At 38.8% G+C, this 22,568-nt stretch overlaps 1 protein-coding gene across 4 annotated transcripts in view; it reads right to left on the bottom strand.

Moving 5' to 3' along the window:
- MTUS1 (microtubule associated scaffold protein 1) overlaps positions 1-22,568 on the bottom strand; it is a 110,203-nt gene that overhangs the window by 11,245 nt on the left and 76,390 nt on the right. For 3 of the 4 annotated variants that reach the window (XM_044455759.1, XM_044455758.1, XM_044455760.1), the window contains exon 9: positions 5,941-6,007. In XM_044455759.1, coding sequence (XP_044311694.1) covers positions 5,941-6,007 — 67 coding nt within the window. Of the gene's footprint in view, positions 1-5,940; positions 6,008-6,937; positions 22,564-22,568 lie in introns of those variants that run through there. The other variant, XM_044455761.1, reaches the window with a different exon arrangement.

The raw sequence follows: 22,568 nt of genomic DNA, 5'->3' as shown, positions 1-22,568 counted from the left end.
AGGGTGGACAAGCTGAAGCTTCATCCCAATAGGTCACAGGCAGGTGAAGAGTACAGTCATCATTCATGGAAAAAATATTTGTACAGAAGAAAGAGAGGAAAATCAAATAAGAGATGGATTGATTCCATAAAGGAAGCTACACCCTTGAGTTTATAAGAATGGGCAGGACTATCAAGGAAAAGGCATTTCATATGTTCACATTGTCACCATAAGCTGGAAACAACTTGACAATGCATAACAACGTAATTATAAAGCATTATTAATTTAGAATTTTTAGAACTTGCAAATTTTGACTTTTAATAATATAATTTATATTATTTAATTTCTTGGTTTATATTTACTGTAAGCTGTCCTGAGAGGTCTTCGTCCTGAAATGTCACTTAAAATGTTTTGAAAACAATAAATTATCTTTATGAAAAACAAAATACACTCAAATGGAATCTCACTTAGATTTAGCAAACCTAATTTTTAATCTGTTTTGATTTTAATATTAGTAAGACTAAGCAATCTGGAACTAAAATTTGGAGGACTGGATCCAGTGGTATCTTGGATTGGATCCACAGAGAAAACACTAGCAGAATAGATTCCCCTCCCCCGCTGCAGTCTCCCTTGTGCCCCTAAATCTGCTCTGCGAGGAAGAGGATGGAGAAGTCCTGTTCTGTTAGAAGACTTCAGCTCTCACAACAGTGGATTGCACCTGACACATTAAAGCCCTCTATTCATAAAGAGGATTATCTCATGTTATTATAATACAAGAGAAGAAGGATTCAAGCTGCCAACGCGGTAACACCAAATCATCATAGAACAAAAGAGGACTGCCGTTCCAAACCAAGCAATCAAATCTTGGGACTCTCTCTGCAAAGCCCTTTTCTAACGTAGCTTAAGTGATATGCAATAAATACTATGATATGTCAAACCACCACTTGGATGAAAATTCTTTTTGCAAATTTATTCCAGCCTTTATTTGCAAGGTCTGCCTCAGGAACAACTGTTGAGTGCATTGCAGAATAACTTACTATGAGGGGCAAGAGCCTCTCTGCAGTGATCTCAGTTGCTCTCATGAGCTTCTAGAGCTCCTCCCACTCATGCTCAGCAGGTACCTCTCTCTCTCAGTGCAAGCAAGACTCTCTTCTCTTTGGGATGACAACTGCATCCACCTTTGGAGGCCTTGCTTCGTGTTCCACTGCCAAGAGTTTGTGGCCAGCAGGGACATGAGGCAGGGTCTTTTCAGCTGTGGCTTTGCAAGATCCCCTGCCAAATAGCTAAGACTGGCCCCTTCTCTGATACCTTTAAGGTGAATGGATATTTTTATTCTGCTTTTGCTGCATTTTAATTCTTGTTTGTAGAATTAGAAATAAAATGAAGGTATGTTCACTTGTAAAACTACTGCAGCAGGAGTGCTTTTTAGGGCCAAAAGGTAAGCAATAAATACTTCAATCTATAAATAAAATATTCTATATCCAAAGAGCAACTAAAATAAATGCCATTTGATCCTAAACCTCTTTACCCTTTTCAGGTGACAATGTTTTAAAGAGAAACAAAATAATAATGTTCAACTGTCTGATGTCAGAAGTATAAGCTACCAAGTGTTATAATCTACCATGATTTTGAAAAAGTTTCTCAGTTTGAATGCATATTCTGCTGCATATTCTTTCTACTCGAATAGAAATAACTCCTACAGTACTTCAACTAATAAGCTACAGAACATATGTGTATAGTTCTGCACCTTTTAGGAAAGTGAGTAGAGGTGACAGTTACCATTATTTAAACTAGGGACATATTAAAATTTCATTTTTGCTTGAAAAATATGTGACTAGGTCCTATTTGAAGCCCTGGATATGCATGTGAGCATGTGTCTGTGGAAAATGTTTGCAAATTGTGTAGTCTCTTTGCTGATTCCCAGTGTGACTGATTGATTTACAGTATTTGTATGCTGTCCCATCGCATAGCCTTGGGACAGCTTACATAAACTAAACTAAAATTCAAATAAAATCCAGATCCACCCTGGCTACAGATAAAAACCTATCAGCTGACGTTAAAAGTTATTAAAATATTGTTGAAATAAAAAGGTCTTAGCCTGGCTCCGAAAAACAAAAAACGACAGCGCCAGGCAGACCCCTCTGGGGAAAGGTTTACAGAAATCTTCCCAAATTTGTGCACATCTCCCATTCAACTGCTGCTTGATTTTCCCATTCACACAACCTGAGCAGCAATTGCAAACAGGAGCCGGGCCCAAGACAACTGGCAAAACAATGTTTGGAAAATCCTGGAGCTCATGGAACAGTAGACCCAGAAGGGGCCAGAGGGCCATCAGGTCCAACCACTTGCTCAGTGCAGTTAAACCATTCCCCTCAGATGGCTGTCTAGCTGCATCTTGAATGCCTCTAACCTCCCTAAGTATTTGGCTCCACTGCCGTACTGTTCTTCCTGAAGTTCAGCTAGAACCCAGCTTCCTGTAACTTGAGCCCATTATTCTGAGACCTGCATTCTGGGATGACTGAGAAGAGATGCTGTCCTTCCTCTCTGTGACAACCTTTCAACCACTTGTGAACGCTATCATATCTCCCCTTAGTGTTCTCTTTTCAAGGATGAACATGCCGAGTTCTTCTAATCTTTCCACAGGGCTTTGTTTCTGGTCCCTGGATCATCCTTGTTACCCTCCCCTCTGTACCCTTTCCACCTTGTCTGTGTCTTATTCTAGAAGAGTGTAGACAGCTTCTATATCAGTTTTTATAATAGTCATTATTGTGACTAAGCAGAGACACCGGAAGTGGATTGCACACAGGTACACATTCCAATGAATGTGGTTGGGTCACTGACAACTAAGGAGGTTGGATCTTCTATCCACCGAAACTATATTTTCAAGTGCAGAATTTTACTTTTCCACACTCTATGGGTAAACAGCATGAAATGAAGAGGAACTGTCCAATACCACCACTGAATAATGAAGGCTTGATCTATCTCCTGCCTTGTAAGTTTGAGGAGTAAATTTTGTTCCTTCCTCACACACTCCAGCTGTTGTCCTCTTTATTCCCCCGGATTCAGCAGAAGTCAGTACAAAGAAAACTTGTTTTTCTCTCTGTTGCCTCACCTCAGGTGCTTTGTCTTGGCCATGCCATGAGACAGAACTGGCCCTTCAGATGTTGTTAGAGTACAGCTCCCATCATCCCTGTCCACTAACCATGCTGGCTGGGGCTAATGAGAGCTGGAGTTCCACAAGAGCTAGTGGGCAACAGTTCCCCAATCCAACCATAGCAGGCTATGTACAAATGGCATAATGACAACTACAGTCAAATAGCTCAGACTTGGAACATACACTTTGCATCTCTTTTCCATAGGTACTTCAAAATTTGACTATGAAACCATTTAGCCATTTTCTTGGTCCTGACACATGATAATTGTGTGATGCCCTGTCTGCTAGAATAATGTAGCCAAATCTTAGGAGTGGACTGCAGCTTTATGCATGTCTGTCCCAAGGGAATACTTGCTAAGCACGAGCAAATTTCAGGAGGCCTGTGCAAACAGGCCTTACGATCTCCCTGCTTTCCCACACTGCACACTGTATTTCAAAAGAGCCATGCCAACACAGGAGAAATGGTTCCAACACCAACCATAGCTTGGTTTGCAAAGTAGGCCAGTAGCACAGAAACCTGCAGATGACAATTTCCTGAGAAACCCAGTGTTTTCCAGAGTTTTTTTTTTAAACATGAGCAACTACTTATACAGGAATAACTAATTTAAATAACTGCATAAGTGTGGATCAGCAGACAATTGCTATTTTATTTTGTCCGATATGCTTTCAAATGTAAAAAAATCAGATAAAGAAACAAAAGAACAAACTGGGAACTACCAAAAGCACATACTTTAAAAGGCTACTTCAGATCGCAGGAACATAAGCATAGGGACCATTTGCCACCAAGTGAAACCAGAAAATGATGTATATGAGAAATGGTTCCAATGTGACAAGATGTGAAGATCACAAATCAGCATATCTTGCCAAACCTGTAAGCGAATCCATGAGTGTTTCCCAAAGTAGGTCAATCAACACCAGATAACCTTAGGAACTTTCATAGGGATTCACCCCACAGTGAGACAACTCAGACATCCAATTTCAGACATGAGAACACAAGTTGGATTTAAAAAATGCAAGTCACTTTAGCTTTCTAGACACATCCATTCAGAACTAGCCATCTCAAAACTGCTCAACTGATCAGTTTTACACTAGTACTCCCTGTGCTCCCAAGAAGAGCTCACTTTCCCAAGGCCATGGCTTTTAAAGAAGGTTATTTCTGTAGTTCCAAAAGATGAATCTCTTTTTTTCACCAACTACCTGGATGCCAAAAGAGGGTGAAACCACGAGCTTTGGTTCCTTTAAAGTTTATTTAGAATAAAAAAATCACTACCCAACATGTTCTCCTTTCCTGCTGTTCCCCACATATTCTTTAGAACCCTGGCTCAGGACTCTCAAAATCGAAAGGAATTAGCCATCTTTACATAATGTTTAATTCAAGACTCATCATCAAAACAATGCAACGCTCACTACTGTTCTAACTTTCAAACGGGTGGTGGGGTGGGTGGACAGAGAGACAAGAGCGGAAAGAGACCCCTCTAGGACTGAGAAAAGAGATACCATACCATCTTTTGCTTACACTATGTTTTTTCATGTGTATAAAATTAGCAGAGCAAGGGACAAAGGCAGCATTTCATTCTCCCTTGGGTGCGACAGCACAGCAATATAATCAGCATTTGAAAAGGGATCCCTTTTGACATTCATGCATTTGATTTACATAGAAGCCTTAGAAAGACATTAATAGCCCCAAACACAAAAAGGTCCTTTAGTTAACCTGTTGTTAGCTTCTGATACCAAGCCACAAGACAAGACTAGTCCACTGACTGAAACTGTGTTACAAATGTAATGAGAAACCTTGTTTAAGGGTCAAACAACCTAGCAGTCAATCTGATCACGAATCATGGGTTAACTGCTGGACTGTTTAGTCCCTAGCTCTGGGTTCACACATCGTACTTACAACCTGGGGCCTAGCCAATCAAAGGTTGTTGATTAAAAGTGGGAATGAGGAGCAGGCAGGAGGAGGTGATGTACTCACCCACACCCACTTGCACACAAGAAATTGTGAACAGTTTACATGATTAGCCCACAACTTGTCACTGTATGTTAACTAAGTCATTATCTAGTTCATTCCTACAGCAAGAGGCCAGGCTAATTATATTTCCACATTATAGAGGAAGCTGAAGCTAAGTGTCAGTAGGTCTTGCCTAAAAGCATCCAATGAGATGCAGCCACAGGTGAGATGTGAATTGGCCTTGTTCTCTTAGCCTCTACAGTGGTTAACCAGTTCTTGCTTTAAAAACTCTCAAGCTCCTATAAGGGGCAAACCTTCATCAGGCAAATTTAAACCGTGTCTCATTTCAAATCATGTTAAGTGTTGCAGTAATCTGCTGTGCTGCTGCCCTGAACCATTTAATCTGTTTATGGTGGCATTTTTCTCTTTTTCATTTGTCTGTTCTCTACTAAGGCTCAGCATGACACACCATGAATAAAATATAGCATATTTTACAGTTGCTTTGTTTACTGGAAAAAATGTGAAACAAAGGTCTGTAAAACTATTTAAAACGAACAGGAACAAATGCATATTGAAAATACAAGCACATGCACACACACAAGTGAAATGTTTTCACCATCAGATACATGTTTCCAGAGGCAGCTCTGGAAGGATTAGTCAAGTTGGTGCCAAGAATTCAAATGAACCCAGGGTCATGCCGTCAAGGCTCCAGAGAAACACAGAGCATAAACATTTGAACAGAATACAGTCCAGGGATCAGATTGTGCTGGTTCAGTACTATGACCAATATCTTAACTCAGTTCTGCAGATGCGTTTTATTTTTTAAAACGAAGGACTACACAAATAAGCATGCTCTTACCCAATTCTCCACGCAGATTGAGAAGCTCCAGTGACAACTCTTTACGCTGTTTCAGTACTTCCTCCCTCTATGGAAAAAACAACACAGACACACAATGTTAGTGAACACTCCAGGCAGAAAACATGACACCTTCCAATAATTAACTTGCATGCTATCTGTCGAATGACAAGAGACAGAAGAGCAAAGCCAAGTTATGAATCATCCAGGATAACAGTTTTATAACATTAGAAAAACACAGATGGCCCTGAGTGAAGGCAACTGACATGTTTAAATAATAATCGGCACTGGTAAGTAAAATTCATTGAAACATTTACTTCCACATTTATCAAAGCTAAGTCTGCAAGTTAGGTAGGAGGCACTTTAATCCTTAAACGGTGTAGAACTAGTTTCAACTAACTTTCTAGGATCCACGATGCATACCTCTAGTCCTTAACTTCTGAGGACATCATGCAGAAATAAACACTATGTGTAATGTACTCTGTAACAAAGGTAAACATGAGCCTAGGCACTATATACCTAGCCTTCCACACAGATAATATCCCACTGCAAAATCTAGAAGGCAATACAAGGGCAAGTTGCTCTGTGCATCAGACTGAACACTCAAAACAACACAGTTGTCTTTTGCATAACACTTCTGTGGTTAAACACAAAATAAAATTAAACTTCCCAAAGGGTCTTGTTCAAGCATTCTCTCTCCACTCCCACTTACCAAACACAGCATTAAACAAGTTCCAAAACAGCCCAGCAAAGAGTTTAACTAAACAAGAATCAAGCAACACCCACTTAACTCTACCATCTGTGAGTGCTCCAGTGCTCTCCTTGCCTTCTAGATGCAGCCACTGCTGTGCAGAGCTTAAAACTGCAGAGATCACAAAGATCCAGGCTTTCTCCCCGGTCGCTTGCTGCTGGAACCATTTTCACCTTGCTTGCAGCAAACCCCTGCTTCAAACTCCTTGACATTATTCCAGAAGAGCACTACAGAGCAAATACTAATTACCTTTTTTGCAGCACACTGAGAGTACAGGCACATTCTGCTGCTGGAGCAGCCCATTGTACACAGCTGCTGCCCCCAGCTTCTTTGCTGCCCCCCGCCCCCCAGTGCACACAGCAGGCAGGAGCAGCGCACAGGTGGCAGGCACTACCACGGCCAAACTGGTAGGGCCACATTTAAGTCCTTACTAGGTACCACCCCATTGGACACTGCCTCAGCCCTCCTTCATCATGCCGTGCAGCTACCGTACTTCTTCTACTGGCCTCTCCCCCAACACAGAAGCAGACACTGCAGCTTCTGCACTTGGCACAAGCAGCCAGTGATTACTTAAAGCCATAGCCCTTTCATTTTTGAAAAATGAGAACCAGACATTACAAAGATCGATTGCCACTTACTCAAATATCAACTAGTACAGTGGCGGGAGCAGGCGGAGTGGGGGGAGAAAACATCCTGACCACCTCCTATGGATAATGGATGTTATTTTTAGCTTTACTGAATTAGTTATTCTAGGCTTTCACTCTTAATTTATAACAGAAAAAAGTGACATGAATTGAAAAGTGGAGAGCAAAGGAAGAGACCTCACCAATATTCCTCAAATGTTATTGGCTACGCAGCTCCAACAGCATTCAGAGTGGCTTGTACAGTGACAAGGCAGAGGAGACAAGTCCCTGCTCCAAGGAGCTTACAATCAAGATTCAGGCAGTGAGGGCAGAAAGATGAATGGGTCAGGAGCAAGAGATGAATGTGGGCAACCCACATGTGAATATTTCACCATGGGTTTGGTGGTCACCTAGCCAAGCGCCCCTCGATTTAGATTACTATTTCTGCTCTTTTGTAGACATTTAGTGACTGGCCCCATCTACTCCTTTAGTCCCTACCATAAGGACAAAGCGCAGAACCCAAATCCGGCATTGTTGAGCCTTCTCCTGTAGTATTTGTCAATTTGGGGTGAAAATTATAAATTTTAAAAGAAAATTAAAATCCTATAAAGTTTATGGGTCTCTTTTTCTCTCATTGCACAAACACACAAGTTCTGAGAAATTCAAATCTTGCTCACCACTTAAGTGCCATACATATTACAATTTTGGATTTCTTTTTCTAATGGTTTGCTACTATTTAATAATTTTAGATTCAGTGTTGGCATTCCAAATCGCATAAGATTTTGTAGGAAGATCAGGGACCTACTACGAGGGATATTTACGGTGCAGAAGGTAAGTTCTGTATAGCAAGCTGCACATTCTGTAAAGAATATTCTTTTATTAATCAAGAGCATAAGTATTTTGCAAGCAGCAAGTATACAAGGAACTACGGTAGCTGAATTCAAACAGCAGGAACTGCCAGGCAGGCAGACAACAGAGAAAGCCCCACCTTGAGAATACATTTATTACTTTCAAGACATTCATTCCAACTGCAAATTGGCTTAAAACTCACAATAAGAAAAATCCACTTATCTGATAACCTGATTAGTGGCCAGCCACTCCTATTACCCCTGGGTAATACCAACAATTCGGATACTGTTCTTAGAGATCTGGGGGCAATAAAGTAGACATCCACCCATTAGGTTGGCCAGAATGCACTACTGTTAAAATGAATGGCTTACTATTCAGAAGGTCAGCAGGCTAGACATACTAAATTTGCAGTGGTTATAAGCTGAACCAACATCTTGCAAGTCTCAACCAAACAAATAAAAAAGGGATTAAAATATTTTAATGACAAAGTCAATTAGCAGCCAAGGTGGGCCATGTAACCTGTCAACATCAGCAAACACTAAGCACTTTCCTTAGGATGAAAATAGTGATATAGTGGTGAAGCAAGCCAGCTGTGCTCTGAAGAAACTCCCATGGATGCCTGCCCCACAAAAAGAATGATGGAAGATTTAAGCTATTTTAAAAAGCAAGATCCAAAGAACTGTATAGGCTCATACAAGTAGCTGTATTACCTAGAGAGGTAACGTTTCCAGAAATGTTCAAGCAATGGCAACATTTTAATTATTGAAATACTGAATTGAAATTACAATTGACAAAACACAGCAAATGTGGTGAAAAATGAAAGAAGCAGCAATACTTCCTTTTGCATGCTCTTTACAGAACTAAAGCCATTCTGTTACACCCAACTTGGAGCCCTCTAGATATTTTGGATTTCAGCTCCTTTCAAGCCCCAGGCAGCATAAGCAAAGGTATAGAATGCTGGGCATTGTAGTCCAAAACATCTCGAAAGCACCAGGGAGTAGAAGGTTGATTTACAAAAATAAGGCAGTCTTTATGGTCATCAATATATAATTTTGTTTGATCATGAAAGTATTATATTTAAAACTTCTATAAGTAAGTATATTTCTAATTGTTGTCTGAGGAAAATATACATTTAAATCTGAATAATACTATCAAAACATGACAATTTTATTAAAAACCCAATTATATATAACAGATGTTGGGTTCCTATTTTACATCTTTTTAAACTAATTTTATAGTGAATTTTGAAAGCAAAACCAAAGCACAAGAAAGGGAAGAATAAAATAAAAAATAAGACTGCAGTTTTCTTATATGAGATTTAAGTACATCTGTAACTGAATGAGAACAATCAATTGAAATTGAACTCGTTTTACTCTTGGCTGTGTCTGTCTTTTTATTGTTTTAATATATTATTAAATTCATTTTCACTGTTTTTATCTATTGTATTTGTTTTTACACCTTTTTGTAAACTGCCCAGAGATCTTTGACTATGGGTGGTACAGAAATGTAATAAATAATTTTAAAAATCTTAATTTAAGTACTGCTAGTTTTGCATTTTTGTTTTGTTTTGTTTTGCTTTGGCTATTCATTGCTATTGTTTAGTCGCAAAATCGTGCCTGGCCCATCAGAACCCCATGGACAACATTCCTCCAGGCTTGCTATTCATAGACTTCAACAAAGTTATCCCACATACTGGTGCATTTGTAAAGTACACCTAAAACCCACCAGTCCAGAAAGCAAAAGTTTTAGCAAGTCTTCTACCCCTTGTGTTATTGCAGTGGACAGTTATCCTCCCAATGTTGTAATAATACTCTTTCAGCTAACAGAATGGCACAGGCAATCGATTTATGCTGAGCTTGCGTTAAGTTCCAAGAGTTGATAATTAAGATGAATGGGCAAATCCATACTTAAAGAGATTTCTATCACAAAATTTACCTGAATTATTATCCCCTTCCAAGAGGAAGCAGTCATTGGGCACTCCCAAAACATATGAGAAAGAGAAGTTTTAATTTCATTTCACCTCCAACAATTGGCCAAATTAATTACATCCTTCTTGTAATGATGTTGTGTTGTCCAATATACTTGAAGCATCATTTTTTGCAGAATTAAATGGAGCGAATGATCTTAACTATCATTTTTTTTCTGAATTAAATGTAACCTATGATTCATTACCTGTCCTGGAATAGATGCCAATGAAGTATTCCACTGACTGGGCAAAAGAGGGTGCTCCAATTCATTATTCCATTCTTGTTTAAGACCCTGTGTTTCATATTTGTTCACTAATAATTCATATCAATAAACATGGACTGTGGGCTCTAAAAGGGGCAAGGCTTAGTCAAGATACTAATCTAAGTTTCAACTACATATATTGCCATTCAGCCATTGCTGGAAAAGCATGTTTAGCACCCACAGTTCTTATCAGCTGCTCTTGAAAACTGAGTTTCCCCAGAAGGTTAATTTTGCATGTGAAAATAAATCGAACTGCAACTGATACAACGCTATGTGCCACACTCCTCTGACAGCTGTAACTGCAGGAGGCATCCTATCAGTTTTGGCATGCCAAGAGGCAATCCATTTAGGGAGAGACTCTAAACATGAAGATTCCAAAATTGATCAGGGAGAAAAGTCTAATGAGTGGAAAAGTTTAGTGCCAGTCAGCAAATGGGCCTAATGATAGAAAAATGGACTGGGGAAGCTAAATCCACCTTCTTTAATGGAAAGTTGACTTTTTCCAAAAGTATACATGGTAGAATGGGATTCAGTAGATATTTATGAAACAAACCATCACATTTTTGAAAATGCTTGTTGAGTACAGAGTAATACTATTTAAAAAACAGGTAATTTGAGGTACTATGTTCTGTTTAAGTATATTCACTGTACTTCATAGGCTGTGAGAGCAATGCTGAAAGAATGGTATATAAACATCTTAAATAAATAAATCCCATTAATCGGCTTACTTAAATTTAGCTTAATCTTTTATCCCTAGGGACAAGCATTCCCAAATAAGTAATAAACTCTGGACACAATCTGAATTGCCAGCCAGCTAATACACTATGGAATATAATATCTCTAATCCATTCAGATTTTGACCAGCAAATTCGATAGCCAGATAAATATCTGAAATTATTAACTGGTCTGCATCAAAGCTGGAAGAGATGACAGGCGTTCCAAGACGAACAATGGATGATAAAGCATAAAGAAAGGATAAAGGAAGGATCCTTTTCTAATGTCTGACTAGAGGGAACTTTTGTCCCTGAAACACCTGGATCTTCCTAAAAGCCAGAAGAAGCAGGAAGAACTGGAGGCAAAGGAAAACTTACGTACAGCATTTTTTCCTGTTTGTAAGGAAGTTTAGGAAATTCTTAAACCTGTTCCAGTATGTGGGATGAAGAGCTTTGAGAAATCTGATCTGATGAAAAGTATCGGGGAATATAGCTGGGAAAGATGCAGTATGACACTGATAAGCAATCATATTCAAGAATGTTTAAGCAATCTCATCTTACTATTCGCAGGGTGACTTTTTAAATTTTTGTTAATTTTAATTAAATTTCCATTAATGAACAACTTATTTTTTGTTCATTTAGAAAGGTTGTCTCTAATGGTTCTATCAGTCACATCTCAGGCTACTGAGTTTCTTTCAGATAGAAAGGCTCTATTCTAATGGGAGCAGTTAAAAATTTCTGTAGCTTAGGTAGCATTTCCTCATGGTGTTGTCCAAACAGGAATTTTGTTTAAAATTGTGATAGTGAGTTCTCTAGAACCAAGCCTTAAAGTAATTTAAAAAAGAAAGAAATATTTGTGGAATAACTCACAAGTTGTTCTGTTACATCTGGTGACAGTGGCAGGGTAACCTACGGTGTTTTTTTCTTTCACATGTGGGTTTTAGATTACAAATACATTAATTGACTAGTACAGCATCTAATGAGAACAAGCTCAGAAAGAGGACTTTGTAGCTCAAAACCCAAACGGGCAAGAAAGCATATTTTCTTCCATATACTATGACTCTGCTTGCACGATGAGAAACTAAGCATGACTTGGACCGTCCCTGAATATCTATCAGTAAAAGATACATGAGATCAATCATGTTAATAAGGAACAGAAGTAGTAACTGTGCTGGGAAGGATGATCTCTTTCCCCACAGTGCCACTGTTTCTAGTCTATCTATAAAGGTATGCATGTTACATAGTTTTTAGAAATCATCTGGGAGGAGGGGAGTAAATGCTGGATAACAAAAGATAAGTATCTTGTCTTAAATTGCAAAATATTTCATAAACCAAAGCTGCTTATTGGGGGGGGGGAGAAAAGCTTTTTCTTAATTTTTCTAGGTCTTCAAATTGCTATTGCTAATCCTGGTTTGTTTGTTTTTTTCCCGTTGTAAACTGCTCCCATATACAGCTACATATAAAACTTCCCTCAGTTTTGAAGGTAATGATAGCAGGGAGGAGAGCGTATTCTTTAAATAAAATACAAAGGCCTAAAGCCATGCCAGCCTGACAGAACTTGACATAGCTCTTTGAATCATGGATAAAAGTACAGGGTTAGAAAAGTTACAAAAAGTATAGGGGTACTTATACCGCATCATCTTTCTATGAGTGTAAATCACTGACCCACATAACTGTCTCAGTTGTCCATTTCCTCTTCCAGTAAAGCACAGCCAGTACTAGGTATCAATTTGCAGACTTAACAATCAGTAGTAGTATATAGCCAAACTGCATAGTACTTATACAGGTCAATTCTCACATTTTAAATATAGATTCATGGCAGTGTGCAAAGAGTAGAGAATTCTATTTAAAGATGAACATACAATAATGCTGCTGGGAAAATGTGAAAACAAATGCTTATTTTTGTTGTGCAGTGGCATCTTCATATAATTATGTATAAACTACATCCAATTATAGCAACATTCAAACTGAAACCTATCCTGGGAAAGGTAAATTTTCCTTTTCAAGAGTCATTTCTTAAACATTATAACTTTGTAGAAAATTTTACAGATACTGAGGTCAGGTCTCATAGATCACTATTTAATGGGAGAACTGTGATTAAATAGAGGACAGATAGTTTGAATTTGCGAAACCCAAAGTGGGTTTCATCATACATCCAGGGACCACACAGAATTAAAATAAATGAGGTTACATTCCCTGTGTTTGCACTTAACTTCTTTCTCCTATATTGTAAAGCTATTATTAATTTCATTTCTATACTGACCTACGGCCAAAGCTCTATGAGAGGTTTACAACTATACATAAAAACCAATAAAATTATGTAAAAAGAAACAAAAAATAATAAAAATAGCTCAAAACATACACTGAAGAAAGACATCTGGGATGGGTAATCCCCTCCAGCCCCTGGATAACTATGTATAGCTTTAAAAGCCTCAGAATAAAGGGCTGTCTTAACCTGGTGCAGAAAAGATGACAAGGTTGGGACCAGGCAAGCTGCACTGGGGAGGCCTTTCCAAAGATGGAGGCTACCACAGAGAAAGCCTTCCCTCTTGTGGCCTCCTGTGCCTAGACTGTGCTCTGGTTGTCTCAACAGATTTAACTAGAGTCCAATTCCCAATCAATGCAAGATATTTTTCCCTGGAAGTGCTCAATACTACAGCAGGCCTTAGTTGGGTGTAAGATCTCCATGGGGCTGGCAAGCAGACAACTCTAAACAGCTCTGCTGGGTGGCAAATGAAAGACAGAATGGAGGCAGCGAGATGTTGTTTCTTTGCTGTGCTCACTGCCTCTATGGAGACCCAGTTATAGGCATAAACAAGGGTTTGATCGCATCCACTAGGAATCCATCTGCACTCAGGCTATTTCCAAGTTGTTTCATTGTTCTCAGGTCCGGTGAGATACCATGGAGATGTATGAGTTCTACAGCACAAAAAGTGCTTAGGAGCAATCATGTCAACTAACTGGGTCTTTTCAGTGCCACACAGCTCAACCAGGGCTTCAACAGAAGTGCCAACCATTTCAGTTGTTGTGAACTGTCCCAAGACGTCTGTGATGGGATGGTACAGAAGTTTTAAATAAATACATAAATAAGTTGGCAAAGTCCCCCAGGAGCCTTCTGGAAGCTATCCAGATCTATTAGCCTCTGAAGGTGGACCATCTTAATTGGTCTCCCCCTTTTGGGGGGCAAAAGCAACTATCAGTCTAAATCTCAGTAGGCAGTGAACTGACCATGACAAAGTGTCCCAGACTCACAGCATCACCCTCACACCTGGCCAAAAAAGCCAAATCCAGAGTATGTCCTGCTGTGTTGATGAAATTTTATTAAGATTAAGAAGAACAATGGTCAGCCATATGATAAAGAAGGAGCTTGCTTGTCTGTGATGACAAGAATTTTAACAATGCAAGATCTGTAAGTTCCAGAAAATCCCAAAATGTCTAACATTTCATATCAATAAATGCTGCAATTGAACATTTGCACCACTCAACTTATGAAGACATGATTATTTTCTGTTTCAGAAGGAAAAAATGGAATGACCAGCATTTGACCCTATTTTCGTAAGTTTCTTTATGGAAGGTTGCATTTAAGCTGCAAAACTTGTCATTGAGAGCTGAGCCTACTATTAGGCAGAGAGAGACGGCTGCTGTGGGGATTAGTGGTGAGTATACCACACTGTCTGCTTTCGACCCCTAAGCTACCCTGCTTTCCTCAACTACAGTGTCTCATTGCCAGTATAGAATTGGCAATTAAGATTCAACACAGTTTAGTCAGCTTCTGTAGACAGAATGGTAGTGGAGAGAGTTTGGAGACATTCTGACCCTTACCTCAGGCAGTGAAATGCCTCAGCCTAACCCATCTTTGTGGATGCACTTCTTTTTTCGGGACAAAAACATTTTTTCTCAACTGTTGTTTCCCTTACATGTCATTCCTCGTGGAGAAGGCAAGGAAATCCATCCCTGTTTGAGGAGAAAAAGTCCCTCATATTGGGATGTACATTCAAATGAAAGGGAGATATCCAGCTCTTGGTCTCATCTTCCTAACACAGGGGTGCAGAACCTCTTTCAGTCTGTGGGCTAAATTCCATTTTGGGGAAGCTTTTGGAGGCGGCATTCCAGGAGTGAGCAGTGGCAAAGGTAAAAGAGACAAAGCCAACATGGCAAACATATCAAGATGTTTTATTTTAAGCCCTTCCTGTCACTTAAACCTTGGGAGAGGTATTTTGATCTTCTAGAATAGGGGAAAAACCATACAAAAGCTGGAAAACCACCAAATAATCAGAGGCTGGAGATGAACCATAGCCTAGAGGGATGCAAAAGCACTCACAAAAATGTACCACCTCCATTTTAGCAACAGGAGTGAGCTAAAGGGAAATTTAAATAGCAAAACCATTTAAATGGCTGTTGTACCTCTACAATGAGATAAAACTATATAGTTGGAAAGATGATATATTGATGTACACTAGAAAAAGCCCCTTTCCCATAACTACTGTTGAAGCATGGTGGTTAATAAAGGAGGTGATCAAAATAATTTTGTTAATTATTCTTTTTAATTAGTAATACAGCACTATACTTATATAACTTTAACTCTTTTTCTCTAAAATTGCATTATAGCACACTCTTCCCCTAGACTGTTCATGTTCAAAAACATTAAAATTGACATTTCTGGTCACTGCCATTAACCTTGCTAAAATTATCCTGAATGGAAAGGTTTACAAAGCATTATCATACTTTAACTGCATAATAATATGACACTCTAAGCCCTTTCCTTCATTCCTTGTCTGAAACTCCAAGTTTCTTCTGCATAGTCCTGCTCAATCCTAGCCCATTTTTGTGATCACCTTGTCTAAGAGACTTAGGTCCAAAATGTTCCTGGATAGCATAGGATAAAAATAGCCATCTCTTCCACGCATCTTCTGAAGAAAATCTTCTGACAGAGAAGGAGACCTTTGGGTAGTCCTACTGAAGGCTTTCCAGCACTTTTTCCTCCCTTGCTGCCACAGCTAAGAGATACACGTTATTACTTTTAGGTGAAGTAGCATATCCAGACATGATACAACTAGACAAACATTATGACTCCCATTGATGTAAACAATTCTTTAGCCTTTTCCTCCCCAGCAAGGTGGGAGATGCGATCCTCTATACCCCAAATGTGCAAGCTACATTTTAATAGCCATCGATCTTTAGAGAAAAACTTGCCTACTTCTGTTGGTTTGTGGAATTTGTAGGATGGAAAAAAGTGAATTGTTTATTGTGATTTTCCACATTACCAGAAAGCTTTATAGGAGAATAATATAAAGAAATAGCAAGATATGCTTTTAAATATAAGAATTGTCTGGATTAGCATTACTACTCAAAAATTTTGTTTTACTATCAATATATAATCGTAGTAGACTTACCACCTCTTTCTTGCAGCTGGTTATTAAATCAAAATGAACCAATTGATCGAATCCAAAAAAGGCATGAAAGAATTTTGCCAGTTTGCAACCCATGTGTTGTAATAAAAGATAAGATGAAGTCTGGATAGCTCAATAAATTCATGGATAATTAATACTGTATTTTAGAGATCTGACATGGATACTTTCCAGAGAAAAGACAGACCCATGCTCTCTGGAATTCCAGTTTGGGGAAGAGGTTGCATATATTCTTAGAAAGCTTATTTCAAGAACTGAAGGATTTGTGTTTGGACATTTTTCCAGCCATCTTTTAATTAAAAGCCTAAGTTTAAGGAATGATGAGCCCACCTCAAGATCAAGGTTCTGAAATCAAAACAAAGGTCATGACATCACGTTACCGTAACAACAGAAGTGTCATTAGAATAGCTTTATGACCTCACGAAGCAGTGTATGCTCAGTGCAGCCTTTTGAACAAAACTTCTGGGCAAATATTTATTTTTAAAACTTAAATTCTTTCTGCAGGTTTACCTCCCAATAGTAATAATTATCATGCCCTTGACAAGCTCACTGAGTTGCATAACGGCGGGGTTCTACCTTAGCTTTTCCTTTGTTGTGTCAGTTTTCTACAAGTGGGGGAAAACAGTCAAGGAAGTGGGACAGAAGACACTTTGTCCAGGGTCCACTTAAACCTGGCAGTTCCTCTGTTGCATCAAAAACTAAGGAACTAACTGATAAAATGTCTAATTAAAAATAATAATAGAATTAACTGACCAGATAAACTAAATACTGTGGCCTCACTAAACAGGAAATTTTGAAAATGGGCTTCATGTCCAAATTGTTCTGATTGTGGACCTAAGGTTGCATTACTGCCTCATTTAGTTGTTCAGCAAGGGCTGGATTTAAATTCCTCCCTTCATAAAGTCTTTTACTCAGAAGATAAACTCAGAAAAAGTTTGTTCTAGTAGAGGGATCATGAGGGCGTAAGAGGATGGGTAGTGTTTTCCCAATTCCCCTTTCTAAGTTGCACCCAGTGCTACCACCAACATGATCTGGAGGATCCTCCACCCTTCTGGAAAACTATTTGGTCCCGATCAGCCTCCTCCTCGTTTCATTCTGAGCTCTGCTTTTGGCTTTGGCGTGCTGCCTGTCAGCTTATTTCTCACCAGTCCAGCACTGTGTTGAGGTGCCCACTGCTGAGACAAGCCCAGATGACCTTCACCTTCACTTCATCCTCTCAGGTTTCCTGCAATGAGGCAAACATGAAACATGTGGACACTCCCACTGCAGTTGTGCTTTAAACGTGTTTCTGTATTTTAAGAGCTTCCCCCCTGCTGATTTTTATGCTAGTTTTATCCTGTTTTAAAGTAAGTATGCAATAGTTTAGGGTTTAACTTTTTTCACAAATTGTCCAGAGAGCTTTAGCTATCGGGCAGTATAGAAATGTAATAAATAAATACATACTTTTTGGCTAGCATAATGGACTGCAGGGGGAAGTGGGAATTGGCAAGTCACCTCTTGTGCTTCTGCCAATGGAAGGAAGCATCCTCTAAAGCTGAACTCCATTCATGGAATGCTCCCAATGGTGAGAGCAAAGCCTGGATACAAGCCCAAATGTTTCAAATTGCTATAGCAGCCACTTGATGCTATGCTTGTCCAAGAAATATATGCATTACATTATAGGGGAAAATTAAAAGTGGTCTCTCTTGTGCTAGATTAATATCACTAATTTAAAAAGCCTTGATTTAGCTCATTCCACCCTGCTCCTGAAATAAGTGAAACTCAGAATGGATAATAGAATCTCTTCAGGAGTATGTAACTGCTGTGTTTTTACTTTTTAAATATTTAAAGAGAGCTTTGGATATTCTATGGTATAAAATGAAATACATAATAAGTTATAGTTCATCTTTTTTATAAACAGGAGTACATTTAAAATGCACTATTATTCCACATTTTAGTGTTCTTTCTGAAGGGATATGAGACTGGTTCCTTTTCTTTCCTTTAGAAATGCAGTACAGACTAGTTTTTCTGTTGAGCAAATAATAACATGAGACATGCACAAACGCATATAATATTGTATTTGAGATTTGTTCCCCAAGGGTAAACCAATTTTCATGGAGTCTCTGCCCAGGGCCTTTCTCAATGGGAAAATGAGCAGGATGCAAAGGAACCAGATCGGTCACTCACGCTACTAGACAAGCTATGAGACTGGTCAATCAGCATCAGAAGGGAAGCCTTATTACTATGTGGCTGGCTGCTTCAGGAAAGCAAGCAATAATACCTCCTTGGAACTTAAGAGCCAATGGAAAACTGATCTTGTTTTCACAGGTTTCAGATTTCCAGCAGAATCATATGTGGTCATTCCCTTATCCACTATTAGAACTATTGGGCGACTATGGAAGAATCCCTGAAAATGGTGCATCACCGGCAGCGTTCCCCTTTCCCCTTCTAGTATGTCCCTAGGGTTATCCCTGCCCTTTTGGAGAGATTGTGGTTCAAATGGCACACTGAGCCACAAGAGAGTGTGGTGTAGTGGTTAAGGGCATGGGACTGGGACTCAGGTGATCTGGGTTCTAGTCCCTGCTCAGCCATGGAGCCAACTGGGTGACTTTGGGCCAGTCGCAGACTCTCAGCCCAACCTACCTCACAGGGTTGTTGTTGTGGGGATAAGATGGAGGAGGAGAATGATGTAAGCTGCCTTGAGCCCTTTGTAGGAAAAAGGCAGGATATAAATTGATAGATAAATAAATAAAGTAGTTTAGCTACCAGTTCATTACAGAATGGTGTGGAATGTAGATCCGGGTCTTAATGAAATAACAACTCAAATGAGGGGGTGGTGTTAGGTAGCATTGTTTTTATGGTCAATTTTTATTGGTTAGAAAGAGAATTTGACATACAAGGACTTGATACAACTCCTACTGGCAGCTGCCTGCTTGGAAGTAGCAGCCCATTGAAAAATGGGACAGACAAAAAGAAGGAACATGGACTAGATGGATGAATGGATATGGTCAGTGGCACTCAAACTGACACATAAACTGAAAATATCAAAAAGAGTGGAAACTGGAATCATAGCAGTGTGGCTCCCATTTGTATGTTAACGAGAAATCAAAAACACATGGTTGACCTGACATTCAATGTCAGTTTTGGAAAGAGAATATATATAACTACTAATGGTGCATTTTTTGCATCCTGAAAGTAACATGCTGTATAAGCTTTAGTTTTATAAATTTCACATAAGAAATTCAAAAAATTAATAATAACGTGCAATGTTTTGTGTCACTTTTCTATTTTAAAGTTGCCCTCAAATGTTACTGAATAGTTTTTGCATGTGGGCTTTTAGGGGTTTTAGAATGTTTTAATGATTTTTTAAAAAATAGATTGCATGGAAGCAGGAGGGTGAGAGCTGGTTCTAAATTTAATAATAATGGCAACATAGTGTAGAAGTAAATTCATAAATTTATTCTGAGGCACTGAAAGTTGCACTTTTATGCATTTCAATCTATATTTCTTTATGAAAATCCTTAATAACTCATCTTTCCAACTTATATAAGCTATCCAAAGAAGTTTGCATCACAGTGATTTTACAACTTTTGGTAATTATGTTCTAAGTTACAGGAAGACTAATCTCCTCCCTCAATTTTCCTCCTTACCTCCTCTTCTTTCTTATCCCCACTCCACTCTGCTCTGCTGTAGTTCCTTTATAAACAAACTTCTGAAAAATGAACTGGGAAGGGGTCATAGCCAGAATGATACAATGATCTCCCTCATTCTGAAACACACTCAAAATAATGTGTAATTTAAGCCTGAATATACTTCAAAAGTTTTCTGCATCTTCCCATTACAAACATCACTGCACCACACTTGCCAAAAAGATAGCACTGGCTAAATACAAAGCCAAGTTTATCTTTAAAACACAGAATGACAGATGAGATTTACCATCAAATTCCAACAACTTTTACATAAATAAACCTGTAAAAGTGACATGTCAAGCATTAAGAGAACAATGACAGGTATAATGAATTAATGCTTGCAAGTCACTTGTGCTAGTTTATTCAAAGGCCACTGTGACAACTTGCCAAGTATTTTATAAATTCAGAACTGCAATATTATATTTTTTAAAAAATCTGTCAAATGCATTCACCAAAGATAGAGAGTAAAAGTCACATCTGGTGCTTCAACCAAATTGTAAAGAAACGATTCACATTAGTGTACTGAGCTTCTTTTGTCATAGTTCTTCCTGGCTATTAATTCTTGATTTATCTGCAACAGCCAAGATGCTTTGCTTATCAAACACACTCAAATCCCCCCTTTTAAGTTTGACATTTTAGAAAAGCAATATTTAGGGCAAAAATGGTTTTACATATTGAAAGCTTCCCAGACTAACCACTGAACCCACTTGCAGCCATCCAGAGGAGTTTCTGGGAGTTAAATTATTTTTAATTGCAACTCATGGAAAAGTCAACGTTCAGCTTACCTTTTCAATCATGCTATTAGTCTACCAAGTCTGAGAACTAGATATGGTAAGCGGAGGCCGAGAAGATAAGCCTCAAGTATTTTGCTATCTCCTCAGCCACAAGTATTCATAACTAAAAGGGGATTGGATATATTTATCAGGGAAATAACCAAGCTTGCTTTAAGGGCTCCAAGTAATGGGCAAGGATGGCCATGAGTACCAGATAGGAGGAGGCCTGGAATGCATATGATGGACAACAGCAGAAACCAAATGGCACAACAGCAGAAACCAAAGGGAATAACTTAAACGGAGACATTTTTCTGGGGATTTACAAACAGGTAGGGGTAAGACCAACAATATTCCAGTTAGAAGATGTATAGAAACATGGGCTATGGTTAGGCATGTGTTGAAATGTATCTATAAATATATATTAAAGCTTAATGGGATTGAAAGAAAGAGGGGAAAGAGGCAGATCACTAAAGTAAAAGAAATGTGGGATCAGGAGGACTAGGAAAGGCAATGTGGAGATTTTTTGGAATGTTTCCCAAAATAGCACTGATATTACCTAAAAGTTATATGTGGATAAAATGCTGTTGAGTTGGGAAAAGAAAAACATGAAAATCACACACCTCATAAATATTATTCCCTCTCAGTGCATTTAATATTTACAAGTAATAGATGTCAGATTCTGTGTAATCTGAATAGATTTGGCACTAAGTGGGCAAGCTGTTAAGAACCTTAAAAACAAAGGCATTCCAATTCCAACTTATACATACAGCATGCCATTTAATTATGGCACATCAGTATAGGCTTAATCTCTTGATACACCCAAGGAAGGAACTTTTAAGTTTTGAACACACTTTTGGCATATTGTAACTCTTGTTACAAGAGTTTTACCTTGTTTTACCTGCTTGTTTTACGTTTTGAAATATTCCATGCTGTCACAAACCCTAACACAATGGATAAAAACCTACCTGTTCAAACATTACATTGTGAATATTCCACCCTCTGCATAAACACATACACACACATTTTCTTTTAAAAGGCTGTTAAGTTGCTGTATGGACTGCTGCTTTCATTGCAGACTTAAGATCAGGTCTCTACACAAAGGGCTTTTCCTTTCCTGCCTTTCCATTACATAACATCTTGGTGGCACTGTAGTACGGAAGCATAACACAATTATGCTAGGGCAATATTGCACCTCGTTGTGGAATTAAAAGAAAGGAAAAAACAATCTGCAATTTTCCCAGTTCAGCCTGCCCATCCCATCCCTCAAGAGGTCCTCACCTTCCTTGAGATGGAACGTGAACTCACTAACTGGGTGATGCTGCTTTATATGAACACAGACTCTTCCCTGGTAGTTTTTTAATATTCAGGGTTAGGTAAATCTGAAGGTCTACTAATGACTGGATCTCCCAATTTGGACAATCGTGCATACAATATGGGAAGTAGGATGCTGGTTTGTGGGGGAGTGCAGATCTGTGTCATGCAATGTACATCTAGGTTTCTAAACACTGAACCTCCTCCCCGCCATATTTAGATACCTTAAAAACAAGTCAATCAAGTGTGGGTAAGGCGTAAAAAGCAAGCAAACACTGCTAATTAAAAGTACATTCAGAAATGTAA

This window comes from Varanus komodoensis, unplaced genomic scaffold, assembly GCF_004798865.1.
Source record: "Varanus komodoensis strain SLA01 unplaced genomic scaffold, ASM479886v1 scaffold8, whole genome shotgun sequence".
Classification (NCBI taxonomy): domain Eukaryota; kingdom Metazoa; phylum Chordata; class Lepidosauria; order Squamata; family Varanidae; genus Varanus; species Varanus komodoensis.
Note: the sequence above shows the minus strand (reverse complement) of the source record. Positions and strands in the feature narration are given on the sequence as shown.